This window comes from Gavia stellata, chromosome 25 (assembly GCF_030936135.1).
Source record: "Gavia stellata isolate bGavSte3 chromosome 25, bGavSte3.hap2, whole genome shotgun sequence".
NCBI lineage: Eukaryota > Metazoa > Chordata > Aves > Gaviiformes > Gaviidae > Gavia > Gavia stellata.
The window spans coordinates 1,249,226-1,271,390 of NC_082618.1; the positions used below are offsets into that span (position 1 = coordinate 1,249,226).

The window sequence follows — 22,165 nt, forward strand, 5'->3', positions numbered from 1 at the left end:
GCACCGGTGTAGGGGGGACCCTCCCTGGGGGGGACCCTCCCACCTCCTGGGGGGACAGCAGCTGCCTCCAGGCAGGGGGTGATGGGCAGTAGGGCTTGAGGAGGTGCTAGGGGTCCAGTCGGTGCACCCAGCTCTGTAGGGATGTCCAGAGCTGGAGAGAAGGCTTGCTGGGATCCCACCAGGGTGCCCAGCTCCACAGGAACATGGGGAGCTGGGGAGGGGCCTTTGGGGTCCGGCCAGGGCATCCAGCTCTGTAGGGACGTGGGGACAGGTCCTCATCCTCAGCCACAGGAAGGCTTGCCCACGCTGGAAGATTTTCCGGCAGCGAGAGGGAGGTGGCAGCGGGGACCTCCGGAGCCCTTTCCACCAGCGTTTCTGGGGCTCTGCCCATCCCTGCTTTGAGCCAGAGGCTGGACTAGAGATGTCCCGAGGTCCCTCCTGTCCTACACCCTTCTGATCCACCATCCTACACCTGGTGCCTGGCTCTGCAGGGTCTCTGTCATGGTGGGCACTGTCCCCAGAGCCACTCTTTGTCCCCAGAGCCACTCTTTGTCCCCTGGGCACAGTGTCCATCCTTCCAGCTCAGGACTGGGGACTTCGCACGGTCCAGGAGCAGCTTGAGCCCTCCTCTGGTGTTTTGGGCAGAGAGGTGTCACTGTTACAGCCCCGCATGTCCCCCCCCAGCAGCCTGGGCTGGGACAGGAGCCACCTCCTTGGGTCACACATGTCACTGGGAGCTGGTGGCTCCACGGGGCAAATCCAGGCCCCAGAAACCCCCTTGGGGTGCTGAGGCTGGTGCTGGTGGGTCAGTACCAACCTGCCTCAGTTTCCCCTCTTGCCGGGGCTTGGGATGGGGGTGCTGGATGTGGGGATGGGAAGAAGGAGCCGTTGCTCCAGCTCCCTGTCCCCCCACAGATGAGGCTGATGAGAGGCACACCAACGTCCTCTGGTCCCTGAAAGGTGAGGCTCGCCCTGGGCAAAGCTGGGTGGGGAAATCCCATGGGCCACACGTTGCCGCTTCGCTTGCCGGCAGTTTTTGTAGGGTCTACATAAATGCGGCATTTTCAAAAGCAGCACAGGGGATACGGCTCTCCTGTGCTTCCCTGCAGCATCGCTGCCTTCCCTGATCGCCCACCCGTCCCTGCCCCCTCTGCCAACCAGGGACATGTGGGTCCCATCCCTGACCGGGCTGGTGGTCCTGGGGAGGGACACAGGGACCTGGGAGGGGACAGCCAGGGTTTAGCAGGGGGGCCTGGAAAACCTCATCTGCTTCTGATGGGAAAACTTGTTTCTCCTCGGTCCCGCTGCTGTCCTCCACCGGCTCCGGTGCAAACCCCTTCCCGGCCACGGCTTCAGAGGAGGAGGTAAGCGATGGGCTGGGGCTGTGGGGTGGGAGCTCAGGGTGACACTGGGGCGCTCCTAATTCCCCAGGGCCACCGGGTCCCTGGGCCTGGCACCGGGGTTAGGCAGCACTGGCTGGTGAATCCTTTGCAAAGGGTTTGCTGGGGCTGGTGACATGTGATGAGTTGTGGGAGGGCTCAGCTGGGGTGGGTGCAGGCACGTGGCCAGGGCTTGGGGTGGGACCTCCTGGGTTTGCAGGTTTGGATGGCTGTGACTGTCTGTCCCCACTGCTGTGCCACCATCTCATGGAGCTCGCCCTGCGCCCCTCCAAGGGGCTGGCACTGGCCGGACATGGGGGAGCATGGCCCCCGACAGCCCCCAGACCCCCCCTACCCTGACCGGGGACTACAGCTCCCGGGGAGATAGACAGCCTGGGGGGGTTGGAGCAAGGATGGGGTGACCCTAGCACATGTGATTGGGGGGCTGGGAGACCCTAGCATATGGGTTTAGAATTTGGGGGACCCCAGCACATGCATTTGGGGGCTATTTGCTGCCCTGCAGGGATCCGGCATGGGGGGTGACCCCAGCACAGGCAGCCCTTACAAGCTCAGATCAAGGGAAAGAAGGCAAAAGGCAGGAATCAAACCCCAGGTTTTTGGGGTGCCACCCTGAGCACAGACCCTCAGCCCACCTGGACCCTGTGCTCAGGATGGGCTGGAGCAGATCTTGGGGGGCACCATGGGGTGCAAGATGTGGCTCATCCTCTCCGCGTTGGGAAAAATGAGTTTATCCCCAGCTTGGAGGCTGTTTGGCTGCTTCAGAGATGGGGAAGCGCAGCCTTCCTGCCCCACTGCCATCTCTGCCCGTCATTCGGCGTGGCTTTTGGGTGGACCCTTTGGGGCTTTGTCCCCTGGGACATTTTATTCAGAGCAGCGGCGAGGTGCTCCGCTTCCGGCTGGCATTCCTCGGCCCAGCCTCCGTGCTGGGAAGGCCCCAAAACTGGACCCGTTGCAACAGAAAGAGCTAAAAATAGCGGTTCTCACGGTGGATGCAGAAAAGCATCCGAACATGCGGCCTCTGAACCTGCCAGCAGCCAAGGACGGGGCTGACCCCCCAGCCCCGTCCCATGCCTGGCAGACACCCTGTGGCCTCTACGACCCTAAATCCCCCACTGAACCAGCCCTTTGAAACCCCTCAGGTGCAACCAAAGCCCCCAGGACCCGCCGTGATGCTGGGGCGATGCCGGGTGCAGGCGGGGGGACCAGGCAGCCCCCCGGGGTGCAGGCGGCGAGGAGGCAAGGGGTTAACCTCCCTGCGCCCGCCGGATGCAGCTCCTGGGCTGGGCTCTTTCCATCTTGTTTTGGTTTGGAGGAATAAAAGCTTTGGCAGCGGCATAGCCACTTCCCAAAATAACTCAGCCTCCCATGGTAATTATAGAGCTCTGGTCCCCGGTAGTGGCTTGCCGTGGCTTCTTGGGGCTGACGTGCCGGGACCCGATAACGCTGCTGCCAGCCAGGACAAGGGAGACCGGAGTACCTCAGGGACCTCGGGGATCTCTCGAGCAGCACCAGCCTCCCTCGGCATCAGTATCGCTCCCTTTGCGTCATCCTCTGGCCAAGAAAAATGCAGCCCCTTGCATCCCCCCTCCCATGCCGCAGCTGATCCCTTCAGCTTTTAATGCTCTATTTAAAGCCTGGCCTGCGGCTCGCCGACCTCAGTGGGCACCGGGCTCGTGGAGCCAGGCCCCAGCAAGCTGGTGGCTGTTCCAGGCGGTGCCTGCCGGCACAGCTGAGAACACCCAGCTCATCACAGCAGTGCCCAGCCTGCCCTCCCGTGCCCCGTGGGGCTCAGCGCTGCTCCTTGAAGGGCAGGGAGGGATGGGGCTGAGCTCCTGGAGCACCCGAGCCTGTAATCCCCAGTAATCTCAGAGGAAAGCGCTCGCTGCGGGGGATTAGAGATGCAAACAGCCACCCTCACCTACCTGCCCCTGCCCGTGCCCCTGCCTGCGTGGCTGCCTGCAGCCCCTGGCCGGCAGCGGGCGAGGAAGGGCTGCCAGGCGAGCGGCTTGCTGCCCGGCCGTCCCAGATGGACAGGGTGCGGGTGGCTGCGTTGAGCCTGCGTCAGTTGTCGATGGGAATAAAGGGGACGGAGAACCATCTGGCCGCAGCCTGGCCCCGTAACACGGTGGGGGGGTCAAGGGCCTAGGCGGTGACAAAGTTGGGGACAAGGCTGAGATGCTCCCTGCGGAGTCACCCAGCCTCGGTGGGAGTCTGTGTGCAGGTTGGGATCCAGCTTTTCCTGCTGGGAAATGACCACCAGCTTCGTCCTACGGGTAGGGAAACTGAGGCAGAGAGCAGCTGCCCATGAGAGGGATGCTCTGGGGATGCATGTGGCCCTGCCACCCCACCTGGCATGGGGTGCATTTGGGGGGGATGAGGACAGCCCCAGTGGGTGGCTGGACCGGGAGGCTGAAATCTGGGGATGGCTGAGCCTCTGCCAGCTGCTCGCTGCAGGGAACGGCCACCGCTGGCCAAGACTCCCCCGGCCCCTTTCATGGCCGGGAACACAAGCGCCCCACGCCGCCCCGGCCGGCTGTGCCAGCGTCCTCCCCTGCCCTCGGCGGGGACGGGGGGATACAGCCACGTGCCACTGGCACTCGCTGCCTTTGAAAGCACGGGCCTGGGGCCGGGGGCATCCCGGGAAGGGGCTACAACCCCTGGCATAGGATGGGGATGGGGACGGGGACACAGCCCGCGGGGTTGCTGGTTCCCTCTGCCAGATTTTCAGCCTGCCAGCCAGTCGCAGCTGAGCCAAGGCAGGGCCGCTGGCAGGATCGCTCGGCATCAGCCCCGGGAAAGGCTCTGGGAGGGGGAGGCAGGCTGGGATTTTGCAGAGGGAGCACTGGGAAAGACTGGGATTTGGTGCCCTATGCCCAGTGCAATCCCCAGTCCCTGGCACATGGTGCCTGACGTGTGATGTGTGGTGCCAGCACATTTGCCGGGTGCTCAGTACCCAATACCTGCTAACCGCTGCCCAGTGCTCCCAGTACCCAGCAGCTGGTGTGCAGCAACTAGTGCCCAGTATTGCCCTCCTGGCCAATACCTGGTACCTGCCGAGCAATGCCTGGTACTGGTGCCCGCTGCCGGGAGGCCACTCCCTGGCGCTGGGGCCATTCCCTCTCACTGGTACCAGTAGCCAGTGCTGGGGCCTTGTACTCGCTGGCTGCTCCCTGTGCCAGGAGCCTGCGCCTGGTGCATGGTGCACCGTGCTGGTGCCCTGTACCTGGTGCCAGGGTCCTGTTCCCAGTACCCAGTGTCCTGTACCAAGGGCCTGGTGCTGGTGCCCCATACCCTGTGCCTGCTGCCTTGTACTACTGCCCTGTGGCCGGTGTGCAGTGTACAGTGCCGAGTGGTGGTGCCAGGTGCTGATGCCAGTGCTGGTGCCAGGTGCTGATGCCGGTGCCTGGTGTACAGTGCCTGGTCCCGGTGCCTGGTCCCAGTGCCGGCTGCTGATGCCAGTGCCCAGTGTACAGTGCCTGCTCCCGGTGCCAGGTGCTAATGCCAGTGCAGGTGCTTGGTGTACAAAGCCTGGCCCCAGTGCCTGTGCCCAGGGTACAGTGCCTGCTTCTGGTGCCCGGTGCCGGTGCCCAGTGTACAGTGCCTGGTCCCAGTGCCCGGTGCCGGGTGCTGATGCTGGTGCCTGGCGTACAGTGCCTGCTCCTGGTGCCGGGTGCCGATGCCAGTGCCGGTGCGCGGTGCCAGTGCCGGTGCCCGGTGTACAGTGCCTGCTCCCGGTGCCGGGTGCTGATGCCAGTGCCCGGTCCCAGTGCCGGTGCCCGGTGCACAGTGCCTGGTCCCAGTGCCTGGTGCCGATGCCAGCGCCGGTGCCCGGTCCCAGTGCCGGTGCCCGGTGCACAGTGCCTGGTCCCAGTGCCCGGTGCCGATGCCAGCACCGGTGCCTGGTCCCAGTGCCGGTGCCCGGTGCACAGTGCCTGCTCCCGGTGCCCGGTGCCGGGTGCCGATGCCAGTGCCGGTGCCCGGTCCCAGTGCTGGTGCCCGGTGTACAGTGCCTGCTCCCGGTGCCGGGTGCTGATGCCAGTGCCAGTGCCCGGTCCCAGTGCCGGTGCCCGGTGCACAGTGCCTGGTCCCAGTGCCCGGTGCCGATGCCAGCGCCGGTGCCCGGTCCCAGTGCCGGTGCCCGGTGCGCAGTGCCTGGTCCCAGTGCCCGGTGCCGATGCCAGTGCCGGTGCCCGGTCCCAGTGCCGGTGCCCGGTGCGCAGTGCCTGGTCCCAGTGCCCGGTGCCGGGTGCCGATGCCAGTGCCGGTGCCCGGGGTACAGTGCCTGCTCCCGGTGCCGGTGGTGCCGAGCGGCCGCCCCCGCCCCGCCCGCCGCCCGCCCCGCCCCGGGCCGCCCCCGCCCCCGCCGGCTGCTATTTCTGCTAATCCCGGCGGCGGGGCCCGGCCGTGCCGCTCCCGGACGGCGCCCGGCGCCGCAGCCATGGTAAGGCCGGGGGCGGGGGGGGCGGGCACCGGGCCGCACCGCACCGCACCGGGGGCCGGGCCCGCTCCCGCAGCCCGGTGCCCTCCGTGAAGGTGACGGTGCGGCGGGGGCGGAGCGGGCCGAGGCCGCCGGTGCCGCAGCGGGGCGGGGGAGGAGGAGGAGGAGGAGGAGGAGGGGAGGCACGGGCAGCGGGGCAGCACCTGCCCGGGCCCGGCGGGGAGCAGCCGGGCAGCGCCCCGGGACCCGCCTTGGGGGAGATGGAGGGATCTGACGGGACCGCCCGCACGCCGCCCCTCACCGTGGCATCGGGGCGGGCGCCTCCCGGAAAGGCGACGCTGCCTCCGAGCGGCACCTGCGTGTCCCCGCGACCTGCGGCACCCCCGGCGTGTCCCCCCGTGGGCAGGGGCGGGGGCTGCGCTCGGGTGGCTCCCTGCGGTCACCCAGCCGTGCCTTTGGCAGGTCCCCCGGGCTGCGGTCCCGGCGGCACTGCCAGGCTGGCCGGGCCCTCCTGCGGGGACCGTCGCGCACGCCTGGAGCCTGGCTGCGCCTCGGAGCCGTCTCTGCAGTTACCGGCAAGGTCCGGAGCCGCCAATGGCCTTCCCGGCTCGACGGGAGCCCGTCCTGCATTGCTTGTCCTGCCTCACCCCTCTTCGGTGGTGGCAGGTCCCCAGGAGCTGCTCAGGAGGGCCACGTCCCCATGGGGACCTCGAGGCACTCGCCATGCCCAGGGTGGGGATGGAGATGGAGGGTCGTGGCCGTGGCTTGCGTGGCACCGGGGTTGCGGCAGACGGGATGACGGCCCTTGGTGGGGACCATCGTGGCCGTCCTTGCCCGGCAGCCGCCGTGGGAATGGGACCGGCACATTCCTCCGGAGCGGGACGCAGTGAAACCAGAGAGGAGGGTGGCTGGCGGAGCGTGTTGCAACCAGCTCCAGCGAGCGCCTTCCCGAAGGGCTCCAAGCCATGGCTTTGGGGATGGACAGATCCAGGCTTGGAAACTTCTGGGGGGGAGGACGACAGCAGCAGTTGGGTACCAGGGAGGAGCTGGGCTCCCTTGGCCATGGATGTGGGGTGAGCTGGGGCTGGAGGTGGCTGTGGATGCATCCAGAAGGACCTGTGGAGGTGGAGCTGGTGCCCCCTGACACTGGTGCCACAACCCTCTGTCCCCAAAGCGGTCCATGGCTCACCCGGAGAAGTGGGATGAGCAATGGTCCCCCTCGACCTCTGCTCCTGGGTCTTAGTGGGCTGGATCTTCTCGCCTGTCTCCACGTGCTGAGGTGCTGCCTTGTTTCCAGCCTGGACAGGCCCCGCTGTCACTTCCCGGCTTGTGGGGAGCCACCACGTGTTGTCCCATCCCGGGGTCCCTGCGCAGGTGCTCACAGGTCCTTCAAGCTGGAGGATTCCCTGCAGGAAAGGGGCTGGAGCTGCATGAAGGGATGTGTTGGAAAGGCTCTTGTCCCACGTGCTTGCCTGCCTGGTGCTGACACCCTGTCCAGACTGGGGACCCATGCCGCTGCCTGCCCCTGCGTCCCTAGGGTGCCCAGCACCCTGCTCCTGTTAAAGCTGTTGGTAGACTCAGTTTCCCAACTGGGATGCTGCTGACGGGGTGGGAGGGGAGAGCTGGGGGTAAGAAACTCTGATTGCAGCATGCCAGCCAGAGCATCCCGTGCATCTGGAGGCAGGTCGGAGCAGGCACATCCCAGGTGCCAGCTGCCCCGGGGAAGAGCTGGGGTCCCCGGGCTGGTCCCGGCAGAGCTGGGCTTTGGCAGGGGCCACTGGGCGCTTGTCCCACGTGGGGTTCGTACCTTTGGGACAGGGTGTTTGTGCCTGGGATGCTCAGCCGTCACGCTGCGGTGGAGCGGCACATGCTGTACTGTGGGTGGCACATTTGGATGTCACCTAAGTGGGCTGGGGACGCCTCGGCCAGCCTGGCTGCCGCGACAGCACCTCACTGGGATGTTCCTTCCTTTCCCTGCAGAAACAGGCTGGGAAAACACATCTCATGGGAATGTGGTGTCAGGTGGAAAGATGCTAATGGGCAGCCGGTGGCTTTCCCAGCTCAGACTTTGCCCACTGCCCCCATGTCCCACTCTGGCACGGCCCTCGGGCTGTCACTGCGCGGTGAAGGTGTGATGCAGTGTGACAGGCGGGGACGAGGCAGTGCGTGTGCCACCTCGCTGGAGCTGCTGGGCCCTCACATGCAGCCGGGTGTGTAATCCGCTTACGGGGCACCAGCGCAGCCCCAGGTTCTTGCTGCAGTAAATCCCTTCTCCTGCCGGGAGTGCGGGGTGGGACGGTTGGAAAGCGGTGGGTGTCGTAGGAAAGCTGCGCTGCACTGGGCAGGGGGGATTTGGGGGGCGAGGGGCACTGCTGATGGGGTGCAGAGCCTGGCCAGGCTGGTGAGGTGGTGGTGGGGTGCGATGGCTTGTGGGTGGGGTGGGAAAAGGGCTGCAACGCCATCCGGAAGCTCCCTTGGGAAGGTGCGGTGTCAGCCGGGGATGGTGGCATTGCTCCCCTGGGACTGGGCTGAGCAGGGACGGCTGAGGCTGGGTGGGGACGGCAGGGTCTTTGCCACTGGTGTTGGGTGGCCTTGAAGCTGGGTGAGGGGAGACCTGGTGCTGGGGTTAGGAGCATAGCCGGGATCCAGAGATGCTGGGGATGGGCACAGAAGCATCCAGGCCCCTCTCCACATTCGGCAAGCTCCCGGTTCATCGCGCCTGTCCCAGCCCCAGCCGATGCTTCGGGGCTTTTTAACGCTTTCCTGGTGAGCGCAGCCCTTCCATGGCCGAGCGACCCCGGCTGAGCGCCTGAGCTGCTCTGATGCATCTTGACATGCATCAAGGCGAATCACTGTCCCGGGTGACCCCCTGTAGTGACAGCTCGGGTGCCCTTGATGCCACCTGCGTCTCCTCCTGGGGCCTTGTTAACCCCTTGCCTCCCCAAGGATGAGCTGGGGAAACCGAGGCAGGACTGCTGCAGCTCCTGCCAGGGATCCCTGTGGTGAGCATCATCCCTGCTTCCCCCAGCCAGGGGTCAGGTCCTTCCCCGCCAAACCCATCAGGCCCAGCCGGAGCAGTGACTTGGAACCGTGCAGGGAAGCTTTAATTGTTGGGTGCAAAAATGTTGAGTTTTCAAAAAGGCTTTTATGGGAAACCAGGTTTCTCCCCTTGAAGAGGCTGGGGGGCCCTGTGGGGGTGACTGTGGGGCGCTCTGGGGTGGGGAGCGGTAGAGGACCTGGCGTGCATCGGGATGGAGGAGGTTTTTGTCCTGGGATGGAGGTGTTTGCCAGGGCTGAACATCCTCCTGGGCTGTAGCCAAGCTCTGTGCTCAGCCCAGGGGGGCTGGGGCTGGTGCTGGTGGTGATGATGATGATGGTGGTGGTCATGCAGCCCCCCAGGACCTGCCTTGCCACCTCCTTGGCCAACAGTGCTTTGCTGGTCCTTGATGTCTCGACAGCTGGACAGGAGCTGGGTTTGGCTCTGCCTCGGGGCTCCCTCTCCTCTCCTGTGCCCCCCACGCTGGTCCTGCCCCCCAGCACCCACAGGGGCAATGCCTGGCTGCTGGGTGCTGTGGGCGCCCGGGCCAGGGTTCCTGCCCAGGGTGGAGTTATGCTAATGCCGCTCCCCATCCCTCGGCTCCCCATCCCTCGGCACAGCCGTTGCCGCTCAGCATCCTCTCCTGGCCACCGGTGACGCCGGATCTGCCATGGCCACCTGCCCCGAGCTGCAGCCTGGGCCAGAGGTACGGGGGCAGCGTCCCCCCCCACCGGGGTGAGATGGGGGACAGATGGGGATGGGGGACCTGGAGCACCCCGGTGCTGCGGGAAGGTGCCACAGCCAATGCTCTGTCCCTGGGACAGCCTTGCTGAGGGCTGCGCTTGCTGCAGGACCCCTGAGGATGCAGTGCAACCCCCCCCCACCCCGTGCCGCAGCATCGCTGAGGCCATCGGCTTCTCTGGGGTGGGGGACGAGTGGGAGCCCCGAAGGGCTGGAGCCCCATGGGATGGAGCGGCAGCGGGGCTGGGAGTGCTTGGTGGTGGCGGCATTATCTCCCATACCTCTGTGGCCCCTGGCCGGGCTGTGCTGCGGTGGGGGCTGGTGCTGAGCCCCCCCCCACCAGGTCAAGGTCTGTGAGGAAGAGGATGCTGTGGTCACACAGACGCTCCGAGTGCTATTGACCCACTGTGGGAGAGGGGTGCATGGGGAGCCCACAGCCCCCGCTGTGGGGGCACCTGCGGCCCCCCCAGCATGGCACCATGGCCCCCTGTGCCAGTGGCTGTGGGGGCACCGGGGAGCGGGGGGCAGGCGTGTGAGCGCACGGCCCCGGCAGCGCCGTGACCTTGTTTCCAGCCCGCTAATTCGGTGCATCTCGCCTTGCCGCTGGCACGGCTGCCCTCCCCGCTGATGGAGTGGGGACATGGGACAGGGGAGGACACGTGTCCCCATGGGGGGGGGTCTCACCTTGAGGCCCTGATCATGGGGGGCACTGACCCCCAGGTGTGAACCTGTAGGGTTGGGGGCTCCCCCAGACCTGGTGTGCCCCCCATTTGGGGGTCTCCCTGCCCATGGGGCTGGGGTCTCCTGGCAGTTGCTGTGACGGGGCATTGGGGACACTGGTGCCTGCTGGCAGGGACGCGGGAGCCGCTGCCGGACATGCCCTTGGGAACGCGTCTCCTCCCGCCAGCGCTTGTAAACAGGATGTGGAGCCGTCCCAGTCCCGGCGTCCCTGTCCCTCATCCCAGCCCCACCATCTCACGGGGCCACCAGCTCGGGGGCTGCTGTGCCCAGCCCCCCTGGCCCCTGCCTGGGGCTGCTGCCTGCACCAGCTCCAAGATGGGCAGAGCCAGGGCAAGGGGGTGTTGGGGTCCCAGTGCGTGCGGGGGCGCGGCCTGAGCGTGGCCATGGGGTTTGTAGCCCCTTTGCGTGACATGTTGTGTTGCCCCGAGCCCTTTGCACGTGGGGTTGGTGATGGCTGTGGGTCAGGTCCCCCGCCCTGGCTGTCCCCTGGGACTGCAGGGATGGGAGTCCCTTGGCCATCGCCTGTGCTGAGACCCTGCGAGTGGCCAGGCACGGGGGGGCACAGGCAGACCCCTGCCCACCATCTGCCTCCCCCCTGGGTCTGACCCCACTGCCAGCTGCTCCGCCGCTGCTGTTCATCTCTTCTTGGTGTCTCTCCCTCCTCCCCGGTGCCCCTCCCCGTCCTCCTGGCAGGCCATGGGCTGTGCAGGGGTCCTGGCTACCCCAGAAGACCCCGAGGAGCAGCGGGGTGCCCAGGGCGAAGGTGCTCAGGGAGAAGGTCCCCATCCCTGTCCCCTGGAGTGCCAGGAGCTGGCTGCTGTCCCCGTGCCGCAAGCTGTAAGCACCCAGGGTGCATGGGACCATGGCTGTCCCCACTGCCATCCCCATGACTGTCCCCATGGCTGTCCCCAGGGTGGTGGCCAGTCCCCTGGGGTGGCTGTGTCCCCCCTCTCCTCCCATCCCTGCCATCCTTGGGGTGCATGTGCTGCTGTGGCTTGGGGGCTCATGATGCCGAGTCAGGTGATGCCATCTCAGGCTGGCACTGCCACCATTGGTGTCACCTCCTCCCTTGGTCCCCAGATAAAGCGTTTCCTGAAGGAGGACTCAGAGGAGGCTGAGCTGACCCAGCTTCTGCGTGATTGCCCACCGACTGACAGCCCCAGGAAGGTGGAGCCCCCGGAGAGCCGGCGGGAGCCTGGCCACCCCCTCTGCGGCGTGGGCAGGGTCCCCCCTGACGAACTTGCCGACGAGAGGGACACCAGGATCTTCTCCCGGTCTCGGCCCTTGGATTTCCAGCAGCACATCGCCGCCCCCCCGCCCCCCAGCCCCAACCGCCCGCGGAGCCCCTGGGGGCAGCTGGACCCCTATGACTCCTCCGAGGTGCAGGATGCGTCTGTGGGGAGGGGGACACATGGGGCGAGGGGCTGCAGGAGTCACGGTGGAGGATGCACCCACCCTCCAGACCCAAGGGGTTCGGGCAGCCGTGATCGTATCCTGCGGTGCTCCAACCCTGGGGGACCACGCTGGGGTGTGGGGCGGGAGGGGGTGGACTCCCAGGGTGGGGGTGGGTGGGATGGTGGCATCCTCTGTCCCACGTCCCCTCTGCCCGCAGGATGACAAGGAGTACGTGGGCTTCGCCACGCTGCCCAACCAGGTCCATCGGAAGTCAGTGAAGAAGGGCTTTGACTTCACCCTCATGGTGGCAGGTACGGGGCCGGCCGAGCCTGGCATGGGGATGCTGACCCCACTGCGGATCCCAAAAACTGCGGGGGGGTTGGTACTGGCTGCCCCCCCTCACCCTTGTGCCCCTGTCCCAGGGGAATCCGGGCTGGGCAAGTCGACCCTAGTCAACAGCCTCTTCCTGACGGACATGTACAGAGACCGCAAGCTGCTGAACGCCGAAGGTGAGCGGGGACAGTCCCAGCGATGGGGTGTCCTGGGTGTCCCAGGGGGGTGGCAGAGCCCCACGTCACTCCTGGGGGGCTGCAGCCCCTCTCCCTGCCCGGCCGGGCTCCTCCGGGTCTCTGAAGGCACGTGCGGCACCGTGCCAGCTGTCTGCCGGCGCTGGGGACTACTCCAAGGCAGCGGTACCCCCCTGCCTGGCACGGGAACCCCCCGCAGGGGCTTTGTCCCCACTGGGAAAACAAGCCCCAGCTTGTTGGGCATCGGCTGGAGCCGCAGCAAATCCGCGAGGCTGTGGACAGTCAGGGTCCAGGGCACAGTGCTGGTTCAGCTGCAGCTGGTTTTTGGATTAAAATTGCCCAAACTTGCCCAAACCCCCAGGGGTTCAAAGCCGTGGTTTGATTTGTTTTGAGGCAGTGGTTTGATTTGTTTTGAGGCGGTGGTTTGATTTGTTTCCGTTGCTCGGAGCAAAAGCCAAAACGCGTGCTGCCATGCGCACGTGATGCAACGGGAGCATCCTTGGGGACGCGGGGATGCAGGGACACGGAGGGATCCTGGGGGTAAAGGGGCATGCGTAGTCCTGGAGCTGTGGGGTCACACATGGGGGTACAGGGAGCTGCAAACGCTCCCGCAGTGATGCCTGGCCCCAGCAGATCCCCGTGCTGCTGGAGCCAGGCTGTCACGGGGTGGTGGTGGCACAGCCACCGAGGGAGGACTGCACACCCATGTCGGGATGCAGGAGGCTATGGCACAGAGCATCCCGTCTTGGTGCTGGACCCCGGAGCTCATGAAGGCTGATCCTGCAAAGCCACCCCAGCCCCCCAGGGTGGAGGGTGACACCCCGGGGCTGCAGCATCTCCCCATGTCACCGCCCTCGTCCCTCACCCGGGGTATCCCCTGCCATCTCCATGTCTCCTGCCGCTGCAGAACGCATCACGCAGACAGTGGAGATCACCAAGCACGTGGTGGACATTGAGGAGAAGGGTGTCAAGCTGCGCCTGACCATTGTGGACACGCCAGGCTTCGGTGACGCCGTCAACAACACCGAGTGGTGTGTCCCATGGAGGGGTGGTAGCGGCGTCTCCCCGGGGCGGGGCAGCGTCACCGTGGGTGCCAGCGGCTCCGAGGGTGGGATGCCCATGGCTCCTCAGGGTGGGATGCTGAGCCATGGGAGGAGTTGAGCTGGGGATCCAAGGAAAGCCCCAGGGTCCCGCAGGGGACTCCGACGGTCACCTCCTTGTCCCTGCAGCTGGAAGCCGGTGGCCGACTACATCGACCAGCAGTTTGAGCAGTATTTCCGCGATGAAAGTGGCCTCAACCGGAAAAACATCCAGGACAACCGCGTCCACTGCTGCATCTACTTCATCTCGCCCTTTGGCCATGGGTACGGGCAGCCCCTGCCTGCGCTGCTGGGATGGGGGGGTGCTGGGGAAGGGGCTTGGTGGGATGGTGCTCACCGGGTTCCCCCGCAGGCTCCGGCCCCTGGACGTGGAGTTCATGAGAGCCCTGCACCAGCGGGTGAACATCGTGCCTGTGCTGGCCAAGGCTGACACCCTGACCCCTGCCGAGGTGGAGCGCATGAAGAACAAGGTAAGGGGAGGTCGGCCCAGCCTGGAGCCATCCCAGCAGGTCCCTGGGGATGGGGGTGCCCTGGGGTCCCTGCTCGGCTAGGGGCTCTCTCCATCCCCTGCCTGGACTTTGCCATGGAGCATCCTCCACGCTTGCAGCACTGTAGAGGACCATGTTGCCCACATGGTCACCAAAGACACATCTCCGTGGTGCTCACTGGGGGGCTGGAAGGGCCTGGGGGGGTGTCCATGACATTTAAGCTGAGGGGGACAGGCTTTTGTGGGTCCTTGGGGGGCACTGGCGCTGTGTGGCGCTTCCCACCCCCTTTCCGAGGGCCAGAGCCCTGCCCTCAGCGGGGCTGTCTGCCTCCAGATCCGGGAGGAGATCGATCACTATGGCATCCGCATCTACCAGTTCCCCGAGTGTGACTCGGACGAGGATGAGGAGTTCAAGCTGCAAGACCAGGCACTGAAGGTGGGTCTGGCTCCTCCAGCTCCATCCTTGAAGGGGCAGAGCCCTGTGGTTGGGAGGACGTGTCATCCTGGGGTATCCTTAGGACTCTGTGGGGCCACGCAAGCTCTCCGGCAGCCCCAGCAAGGTGGGGTTGGTGCATACTGCACTGTCCGGATGCGTCACCGAGACGTGAGCTTGGTGGAATGGGGCTGGGGTGGAGAAAACCATGACATGACTGCTGCTGTCTCACCTGGGGGTCTCCATAGCAGGGGCTCTGGGATATTGTGGCAAATGGGTGCTGGATACAGCTGAGGAGATGCATGTGGAGGGATGCGGGTCACAGTGGACAGGACCGAGCCCTGCTAACCCCCGCCATCCTCTTGCAGGAGAGCATCCCCTTCGCTGTCATCGGCAGCAACACGGTCGTGGAGGCCAAAGGCCGGCGCGTCCGCGGGCGCCTCTACCCCTGGGGCATCGTGGAAGGTAACGCTGGGCCATGCCCCCGGCGTCCCACTGGCCTTTTGGGGACGGGGACATCGCATGCCCCATCTCCATGCTGCTCAACCCAGGGGGTTTGGGGGGATGCAGGGGTCTGGCTGTGGCCCCTGACCTCAGGTTCCCCTGCAGTGGAGAACCCATCCCACTGTGACTTCGTGAAGCTGCGGACGATGCTGGTGAGGACCCACATGCAGGACCTCAAGGACGTGACGCGGGAAACCCACTACGAGAACTACCGCACGCAGTGCATCCAGAGCATGACCCGCATGGTGGTGAAGGAGAGGAACCGCAAGTACGGGGCTGGCAGTGGGGTGCCAGGATGGGGGGTGTGGGGGGCTGTGTCTCCTTTCTTTGGGGTGACCCCAGCCCATTGTAAGTGGTGATCTCGGGGAGGGGTTGGGGTTGTGTGCAGGTTCATGCTGGGCAGCGTGGTGGGCTGGGCAAGGAAGTCTTGGCGATGTGATGGGGAGCCCCAATGTTAAGGGGGTCCCTTCCCATACCCTTGGGCTGGGGCTGGCTGGGGGGGGATGCTCTGGCAGCGAGGGGGACCCTGTGTCCCCCCAAGGCTGGGTGGGTTTGTCTTAGGGGGAGATGTTCCAGCAGTGAAGGGGACCCTGCGTCCCCCCAGGGCCGGCTGGGGGGGGGGTGCTCCAGCAGTGAGGGGGACCCTGTGTCCCCCCTGGGACTGGCTGCAGGGGGGATGCTCCAGCAGCGAGGGGGACCCTGTGTCCCTACAGGCTGCGGGGCCGGAGTGGAAGCCAAGTAAGCAGCCGGTGCTGGGGCTCTGCTGCTGGTACCAGCCGGATTTATGGCACTCGCATCCCCTTTAGCCACCCCAAGATGCTGGGGGGAGCCCCCCCAGCAGGGTCCCTGGTGGGACCCTCCAGCCAGGAGGCTGGAGTGGTGCGGGAGCGAGCGGAGGCTCTGGGGGGCTGAAGCAGCAGTGCTGGCAGGAGGGGCTGGTGGTGGCTGTAGGCGCCTCTAAGCTGGTCTCTCCATACGTGCCGCCGGAGAAGGCGGCATCCCTCTGCGCTGAGGCTGTGCTGCGCCGACTGCTCTGCCGACTGAGCCAGGATCCGGCCAGGGCCACGTTGGGCCCCCGCTGCCCTCCTCCCCCTGCCCGTCCCCCTGGCCCCTATATAAAGTACTTGCTGGTGTCCAACCCTGTCTCAGTCCTTCTGTGCCCGCGCAAGGGCCAGGCAGCCGCTCTTGGGGAGAGCGGACCCCGTGGCCACCCACCCGTTGCCCACACAAGTTGCCCTTGGGGTGCCGGCACCACCGGTGTTGCCGGGAGGACGCCGTGTGCCAGCGGCATCACCCCGGCTCACCCCTGCAAGGTGGGGTTGGGGGGACGTGTCACCATTTGGTGGCACCCAGCTTTTCCCAGCCAAAGGGTGCCCAAGGGAACGGCTGCAGGGCGGGCACCCCCATTGTACTGCCCTCCCAGGGGGATACGATTTTGGGGTGCAGGAGGCAGCGGTAGGCAGGCCTGCTGCCTTTTCTGGGAAGGCAGGTTTTCCTGGGCTGGTGAAGCTGCTTGCCCCATTGCTGGTGCCTGGCTCAAGCCTTGACTTGCTGCCAGGGATGGAAGGAGCTCGATGCGCTCCCCCTTGGGTCCCTCCATGGTGAGGAGCCGTGACAACGGGCAGTGACTTCCAAAGCAGCTCAAAACGTGGCCAAAACCCATCCCTTGCTGTGGAACGCTGGCACAGCCGCCCCGGCACAATGGGATCCCTCAGGGCAGGGGTGGCCCAGATTGCCCATGCAACATCCGCCGTGTCCATCACCCCTTTGCATGCAGAGGGGCTGCACCGGCGGCAGCACGTGGCTGTGGCACGTGGCATCATGCGTGATCCCCGCCAGCCACAGTGGCGGTGTCCCAGCCATGTCGTCACCCGCTGGGGTAGCACGTGGCATCCGCAGGGACCCGGTTGGGAGAGCTGATCACTCCCCATTGCCGTTGGCATGGGAGAAGCCATTGATTTGGCTGGCTGCAGTCCTGCGTGGTGCGGTGGCCCCGGGGGCGGGCATCCGCAGCTCCCTCCAGCAGGGATGGGCTTGAACAGGAGCTGAAGCTTGGGAAAAAGCGTGCGGAGCATCCCTAGGGCTGGCCGGGCAGTGGGGTGCCCAGGGAGCCTGTCCTGCAGTGGGGCTGCGGCTGTGGGAGAGAAGGGAGATGCTGAGTTTAAGATGTTTTAAAGCAGCAGAGAAAATATTGGGCAAGGAGAGCCCGACCCCAGCTCGAAGCAGTCAGTGGGATGCTTCCCAAAATGGGAGAGTGTGGAGAAAGCCAGGCAGGGCTCTGTGCCCTGGGGGGTCCTTGGCACCCCTTTCTGTGGTGGTGCTTCCCTGGGTCCCCCCCAGACTGGTGCGTGGCAGGTCAGAGGGTACTGAGGTTTGGGGGGATGCCTGGAGCTGCTCATATCCCTCCTGCCTGGAAAAAGGCCCGGTGCGATGCTGGCCAGGGTGGCTCAGGGTCTGTGCAGGTGGGTGCTTGGTACCTGGCAACGTTTGGGGTCTCTGGGGCTGCAGCACCCATGGGGGAATGTCCCCCGTAGGGGCCCGGCAGGGCTGTGGCAGCATCCTCACCTTCTCTCTCTGCCTGCAGCAAGCTGACACGGGAGAGCGGGACAGATTTCCCCATCCCTGTCATCCCCCCGGTGCCGGATGCGGAGACGGAGAAGCTTATCCGGGAGAAGGACGAGGAGGTGAGTGTGGGGGAGGGTTGAGCCCCCCCCCGATCACCCCCCCATGTCCCCAGCCTCAGCGCTGGCACAGCCGTGAGGGGCCACCCTTCCCACAGCATCCCAGCCCCTGCTGCTCCTCAGGCCAGGGCGAGGAGGTGTTGGAGGGGCAGCGGAGCGTTTCCCCCCCCATCCCAGCCCACAGCTCTTGGTGATCCCAATCTGCTTGGGATGCGTCACCCAAATATGTTTGCAAGGGAGCTGCTGTGGCTGGGGGGGTGCCAGCGCTGCCCCCCCCACGATCCCTGCTCTTCTCCCTTCCAGCTGCGGCGGATGCAGGAGATGCTCCAGAAGATCCAGAAGCAGATGAAGGATTCGCACTAGCCCCCTCCTCCTCCTCCTTCTCCTCACCCCCCCAGATCAGAAATGTTTACATCATGCTCCATCCTGCCTGGCCCTGCTGCGAGACTCTGTACCAACACCGCACCCGCCACCTTAAGCTGCTGCGGTATCGCCTTATCCAACCGGCCAGCGCCCATCCCGTGGGAACAGCGAAGGGACAGGGCACCCAGCCTGGGGGTCCCCTGTCCCAGCCAGATTGCTGCCCCGGCCCCCCTCACCGCCCAGGCTGGGGACAGCTTTGTCCCCTGAGCTTTGGCTTTCCCTGTTTCCCCCGCAGCTCTGGCAAGGGCTACTGGTCAGCCATCGTGTCCCTTGTCCCTGTGCCACCTCCGGCAGCCTGCTTACAGCATTTACGCTCAGCTTGGCCCTGGCTTAAGGGAAGAGGAAAGGGTGGGGACCGGTCCCAGCACCCCCAAACCCCCAGCTGCCCTGCTGCAGGGGACAGGGTTGCTCCCCCCTGGCCTTGGCTGGCACAGAGGGACAACAGCTCCTGGGGACCACAGGTGACCAAGGGCATGGAGGAGCAGCCACCATCCTGGCCAGGGTGGGAGCCGGCACTCAGACCCTTGGCTGCCTCCATGCCAGCACCACTGTGAGGAGGGACTGAAGCTCGGCGGTGTCGAGCCCTGTGTCCTCAGCAGGGACCCTGTCCCCACCGAGCGTCACCCCTTGGGACCACCCAGTGTCCCCGGGTGGTGGGGACGGCCATGGCAGGGGGAGCACTGGGGACTCACAGTCCCCGGAGAAAGTCCCTCGAACCCTAAATCAGAGGCTGGGTCCCCAGCCTGGCCCCCACCTTGATGATGGCCCTGTAAAGCAATAATGACTGTCCTGTGCCCGTGGTGCTTCCCGACCTGCAGCAACAGCATCGTCCCTCGCTGGCGTTTCAGCCTCTGGCACCACTTGCTTGTCCGTGGTGTCCCTGTGTGTCCCTGGGATGTCCCTGTCCCTGCTGCTTTCTGGCAGAGCATCACTGTGTGTCCCTGTGTGTCCCCCAAGGATGTCCCCATCCACATTGCTTCCCAACAAAGCACTGCTGCGTGTCCCCATTTTCCCCCGTGATGTCCCCATCAGTGTTGCTGCCCTGCAGAGCACTGCAGAGTGTTCCCCCCAGGCTGTCCCCATCCTTGTTGCTTTCCCGCAGAGTACTATGTCGTGTCCCTGTGTCCCCCCCAGAATGTCCCCATCTGCATTGCTCCCTGGCAATGCACTGCTGTGTGTCCCTGGGGCAAGCCCTGGCCCGCACCTCCTGGCCAGCAGCCGCAGGGCATCCCTGGGGAGATGGACCAACCCCCCCAGCTCCCTGCCCCCCCCCGGGTACGGGGAAAGGTGAAAGGGGACGGCGAGGCTGCAGGGTGGAGGCAGAACTGGGAGCAGTGGGATGACTGGGAGCTCGCTGCCACAGGGATGTGTCCCCTCCCCAGCAGGGCCACCTGAGCCGGGGACCCCCGGGTGGGTTCACCCCTGGGTGAGGGGTTTGCATCCAGGCGGCTCGGCTGATGGGGGCTGCATCCGGCCACGGCTCGGGGTGGGTGCTGCAGTATGCTGGGGCAGTGTCCGGCATGTGCCACCCGTGTCCCCGTGGCAGCCGGAGGGTCCCTTGGCCCCCATGGGCAGGGCCCCGCAGGGTGTATTAGCGCTTTCCTTTTTTTAATCTTGCTATTTTCTTACAGAAGTACCTACCTTCGCATGACGGTCATAGAGGCATTTATTAAAGGATAAGCAGAGTATAGGTTTATAAATTCTTATAGAGCTAGTGGAAATATTTTTATCCCTCCACAACCGTTCTCAATAAATACGGCTGACCCGGCTTGTCTGCAACCCCGAGTCGCTTCTGCATGGGCGGTGAGCATCCCACGTCCCCAGGCAGGCGAGGGTGGGGGCTGACGGTGGCTGGCCCCATCGCCTCTTGCTCCTGGCTCCTGTTTCCCTGGCAAAGGCTCAAAATGGATATTGGGGGGGTTGTGCTGCTCCCACAGGGGCACCCAGCTTGGGGTGGGGTGGGAGACCCCACGGGCCCCAGCTCTGGGGACAAGGTGGGACACAAGGATGAGGTCTCCCCTGCCTGCTGCTGGCTCGTCCCCCTCTCACGTGCTGCCTTGGGGTCCCATGGCCCCAGGCGCTGCTGGTGTTGGGGCCGCGATGGGAACTGAGGGGCAGAGAGGGGAGCCTGAGCCAGGGGATGGAATTGCCATCCGTGTGTTGCCCCCGGGCATCCTCGCACCCCCCATGGTGGGGTAAGCCTTGCTGGGAGGCACCGCGGGCGCTCGGCAGGGCTGGGCCTCCCCCACGAGTACCAACGCCCAGTTACCCCAGTTTGGCTTCACCAGGAGCTGGCAGGGTGAAGGGGTAGGAGGGGTGGGCAGAGTGGCACCGGGATGGATGAGCTCTGTCTCTACCTACCTTCCAGTGGGCATCATCCACCTGCACCCCGTTATCCCTCCCTGCACCCTGCTACCCTCTCCTGCCCCCTGCACCCCCCCTGCACCCCGCTATCCTCCACACAGTGCTGTTGGACTGATCCAGCCCAGCACAGGGTGGGGTGCCCAATGCCTCTCCCTGGGCCCCCCCAACTCCTGCTGTGAACCAGCAGATCCCAGCACAGCCCAGCTCTGCTGTGCCTGGCCGGGGGGGTGGGGGGTGCACGGGAGCAGGGGCCGGCAGTTTGGGAGGGCACCCGCACTCGTGCAGGGCTGGCCCCAGCCCAGGGCAGCGTGTTGGGGTGATCCTGGGTCCCTCACCGTGACAGCCAGAGCAGCCATCATGTGCATGGCACCCTGCGGGGCTGGGCAGTGGGGTGCTGGGGGAAGCACATCCCCAGGCACCCCCAAGCCCTCAGAGCCCCCCACCACATCCTCCCCTCCCATGGGCATCCCTGGCCCTGATGCCTTAATCACCCTGAGCATCCTCCCCTGGCCCCCACCCACTCCCTTGACACCCCATTTAAGCTCAGCAGCCCCTGTGCTTGGGTGTGCTTGGCCCAGCCCTGTCCTCTGTGCCCACTCACTTGCTCCTGGGGTTTCCTGGCTTCCCCTTAGGTCTTGTTTTGCTTCCGCTCGCTGAACGTGCAGTGGGACCTGCTGCTGCCACGGCTCCGCTCGCCACCCTGGGATGGCGGGTGCTGGGGCCACCTGCAGCCCCCAGCTCCTTCGCTGTGCAGAGCACCCTGCGCTCCCTGCCCTTCACTGAATGGGTAGGAAGCCGGTGGATGGGGGGATGATGACTGGAAAGCCAGCCTTCCCCCCACCCTGGGGACACCCCCAGTCCCCTGTGCCCCCCTCTGTGTGCTGTAGGTTCTCCCCATCCCTCTTGCCCTGCACTTCTTCCCTCTAGTCCCTCTGATCCTAAATATCATCAGCTCCTGTGCTCCCCTCTGCTGGCACGCACCCCCCCCCACCTCATATCCCTGCCTGGCCCCTCCCCAGTCCCCCCCATTCCTCTTTACCCCCTTACCCCAGCCAGCTCTCTTCCCCTCTGCAGGGCTTTGCTCCCCTCTGGTCCCCCCACTCCTCGTGCTCGAGCACCTCTACCCCCCACTGAGCACCTTCAGCTCACTTCTGGTCCCCTCCATCCTCACTCACACCCCTGTGTGACCCCCCCCCCCCCCCCCCCCGCCCTGGGCACCCTCCAGTCCCCTTCCCCCTCCCCATATATGCCTGGATCCTCTCCGGACCCCACTGCCTGCTACCTCTGAGACCCTCCCTGCATTGCTGTGCCCCCCCATTCTGGTGTGCCCCAAGTCCCTCTGGGCCCACCCAGACTCCTCTGCCCCTTCCTCTGCTCCCCGTGCGAGGGCAACGAGAGCTCGGGCAAGCTTTGCCCCCCATGTCCCCCGTGGATGGGACCCTGTCCCACGGTCTCACGGGGAAAGGAGCCCGGAAAGGGGCTCTGCTTTCGGCTGCTCCCTCAGCTGCTTCTGGTCGCCTGCGGCACGGGCGGGCTGGGATGAGTGCCAGACGTCCTTCTTGAGGTAAGATCGAGCCGGTCAGGTCAGCGCAGAGGTTTCAGCAGTCGCTATCCTCCTTGCTTGTGCCCTTCGGATGACCTGAATCACAGAGTACAAAATACTTCCCATCAATATTTCTCCCAAACAAACATTGGTGTCAGAGCCAGGGAGCTCCTGAGTGAGAGCTGCGCCGTCCCTGCGCCGTCATTTATCCCTGTGGGGATGGCGAAAGCCTGTCGAGTGTATGGTTGTATTATTTTTCTCTGCTAAAGCGGCCGAAGCATTTCAAAGGGGTTCCCCAGATGTCCTTGGCAGAGAGCTAAGGCCAGGCTCCGTGTTTCTCTGATCCCTGCA

At 65.5% G+C, this 22,165-nt stretch overlaps 1 protein-coding gene across 2 annotated transcripts; it reads left to right on the top strand.

The window, feature by feature from the left end:
• Positions 1 to 5,813: 5,813 nt before the first annotated feature.
• LOC132319186 (septin-4-like) lies at positions 5,814 to 19,361 on the top strand. 2 transcript variants are annotated; one of them, XM_059829436.1, is made up of 13 exons: positions 9,546 to 9,581; positions 11,051 to 11,194; positions 11,438 to 11,737; positions 11,970 to 12,063; positions 12,175 to 12,261; positions 13,187 to 13,310; positions 13,509 to 13,643; positions 13,732 to 13,849; positions 14,201 to 14,302; positions 14,668 to 14,764; positions 14,909 to 15,071; positions 17,388 to 17,487; positions 17,788 to 19,361. In XM_059829436.1, exons 1-13 carry the CDS (start codon positions 9,546 to 9,548, stop codon positions 17,845 to 17,847), a joined length of 1,560 nt encoding a protein of 519 aa, XP_059685419.1. In that variant the 3' UTR covers positions 17,848 to 19,361. The 2 variants fall into 2 exon arrangements, with proteins under 2 accessions (XP_059685420.1, XP_059685419.1); XM_059829437.1 differs by lacking the exons at positions 9,546 to 9,581; positions 11,051 to 11,194 and adding an exon at positions 5,814 to 5,841.
• Positions 19,362 to 22,165: the final 2,804 nt, after the last annotated feature.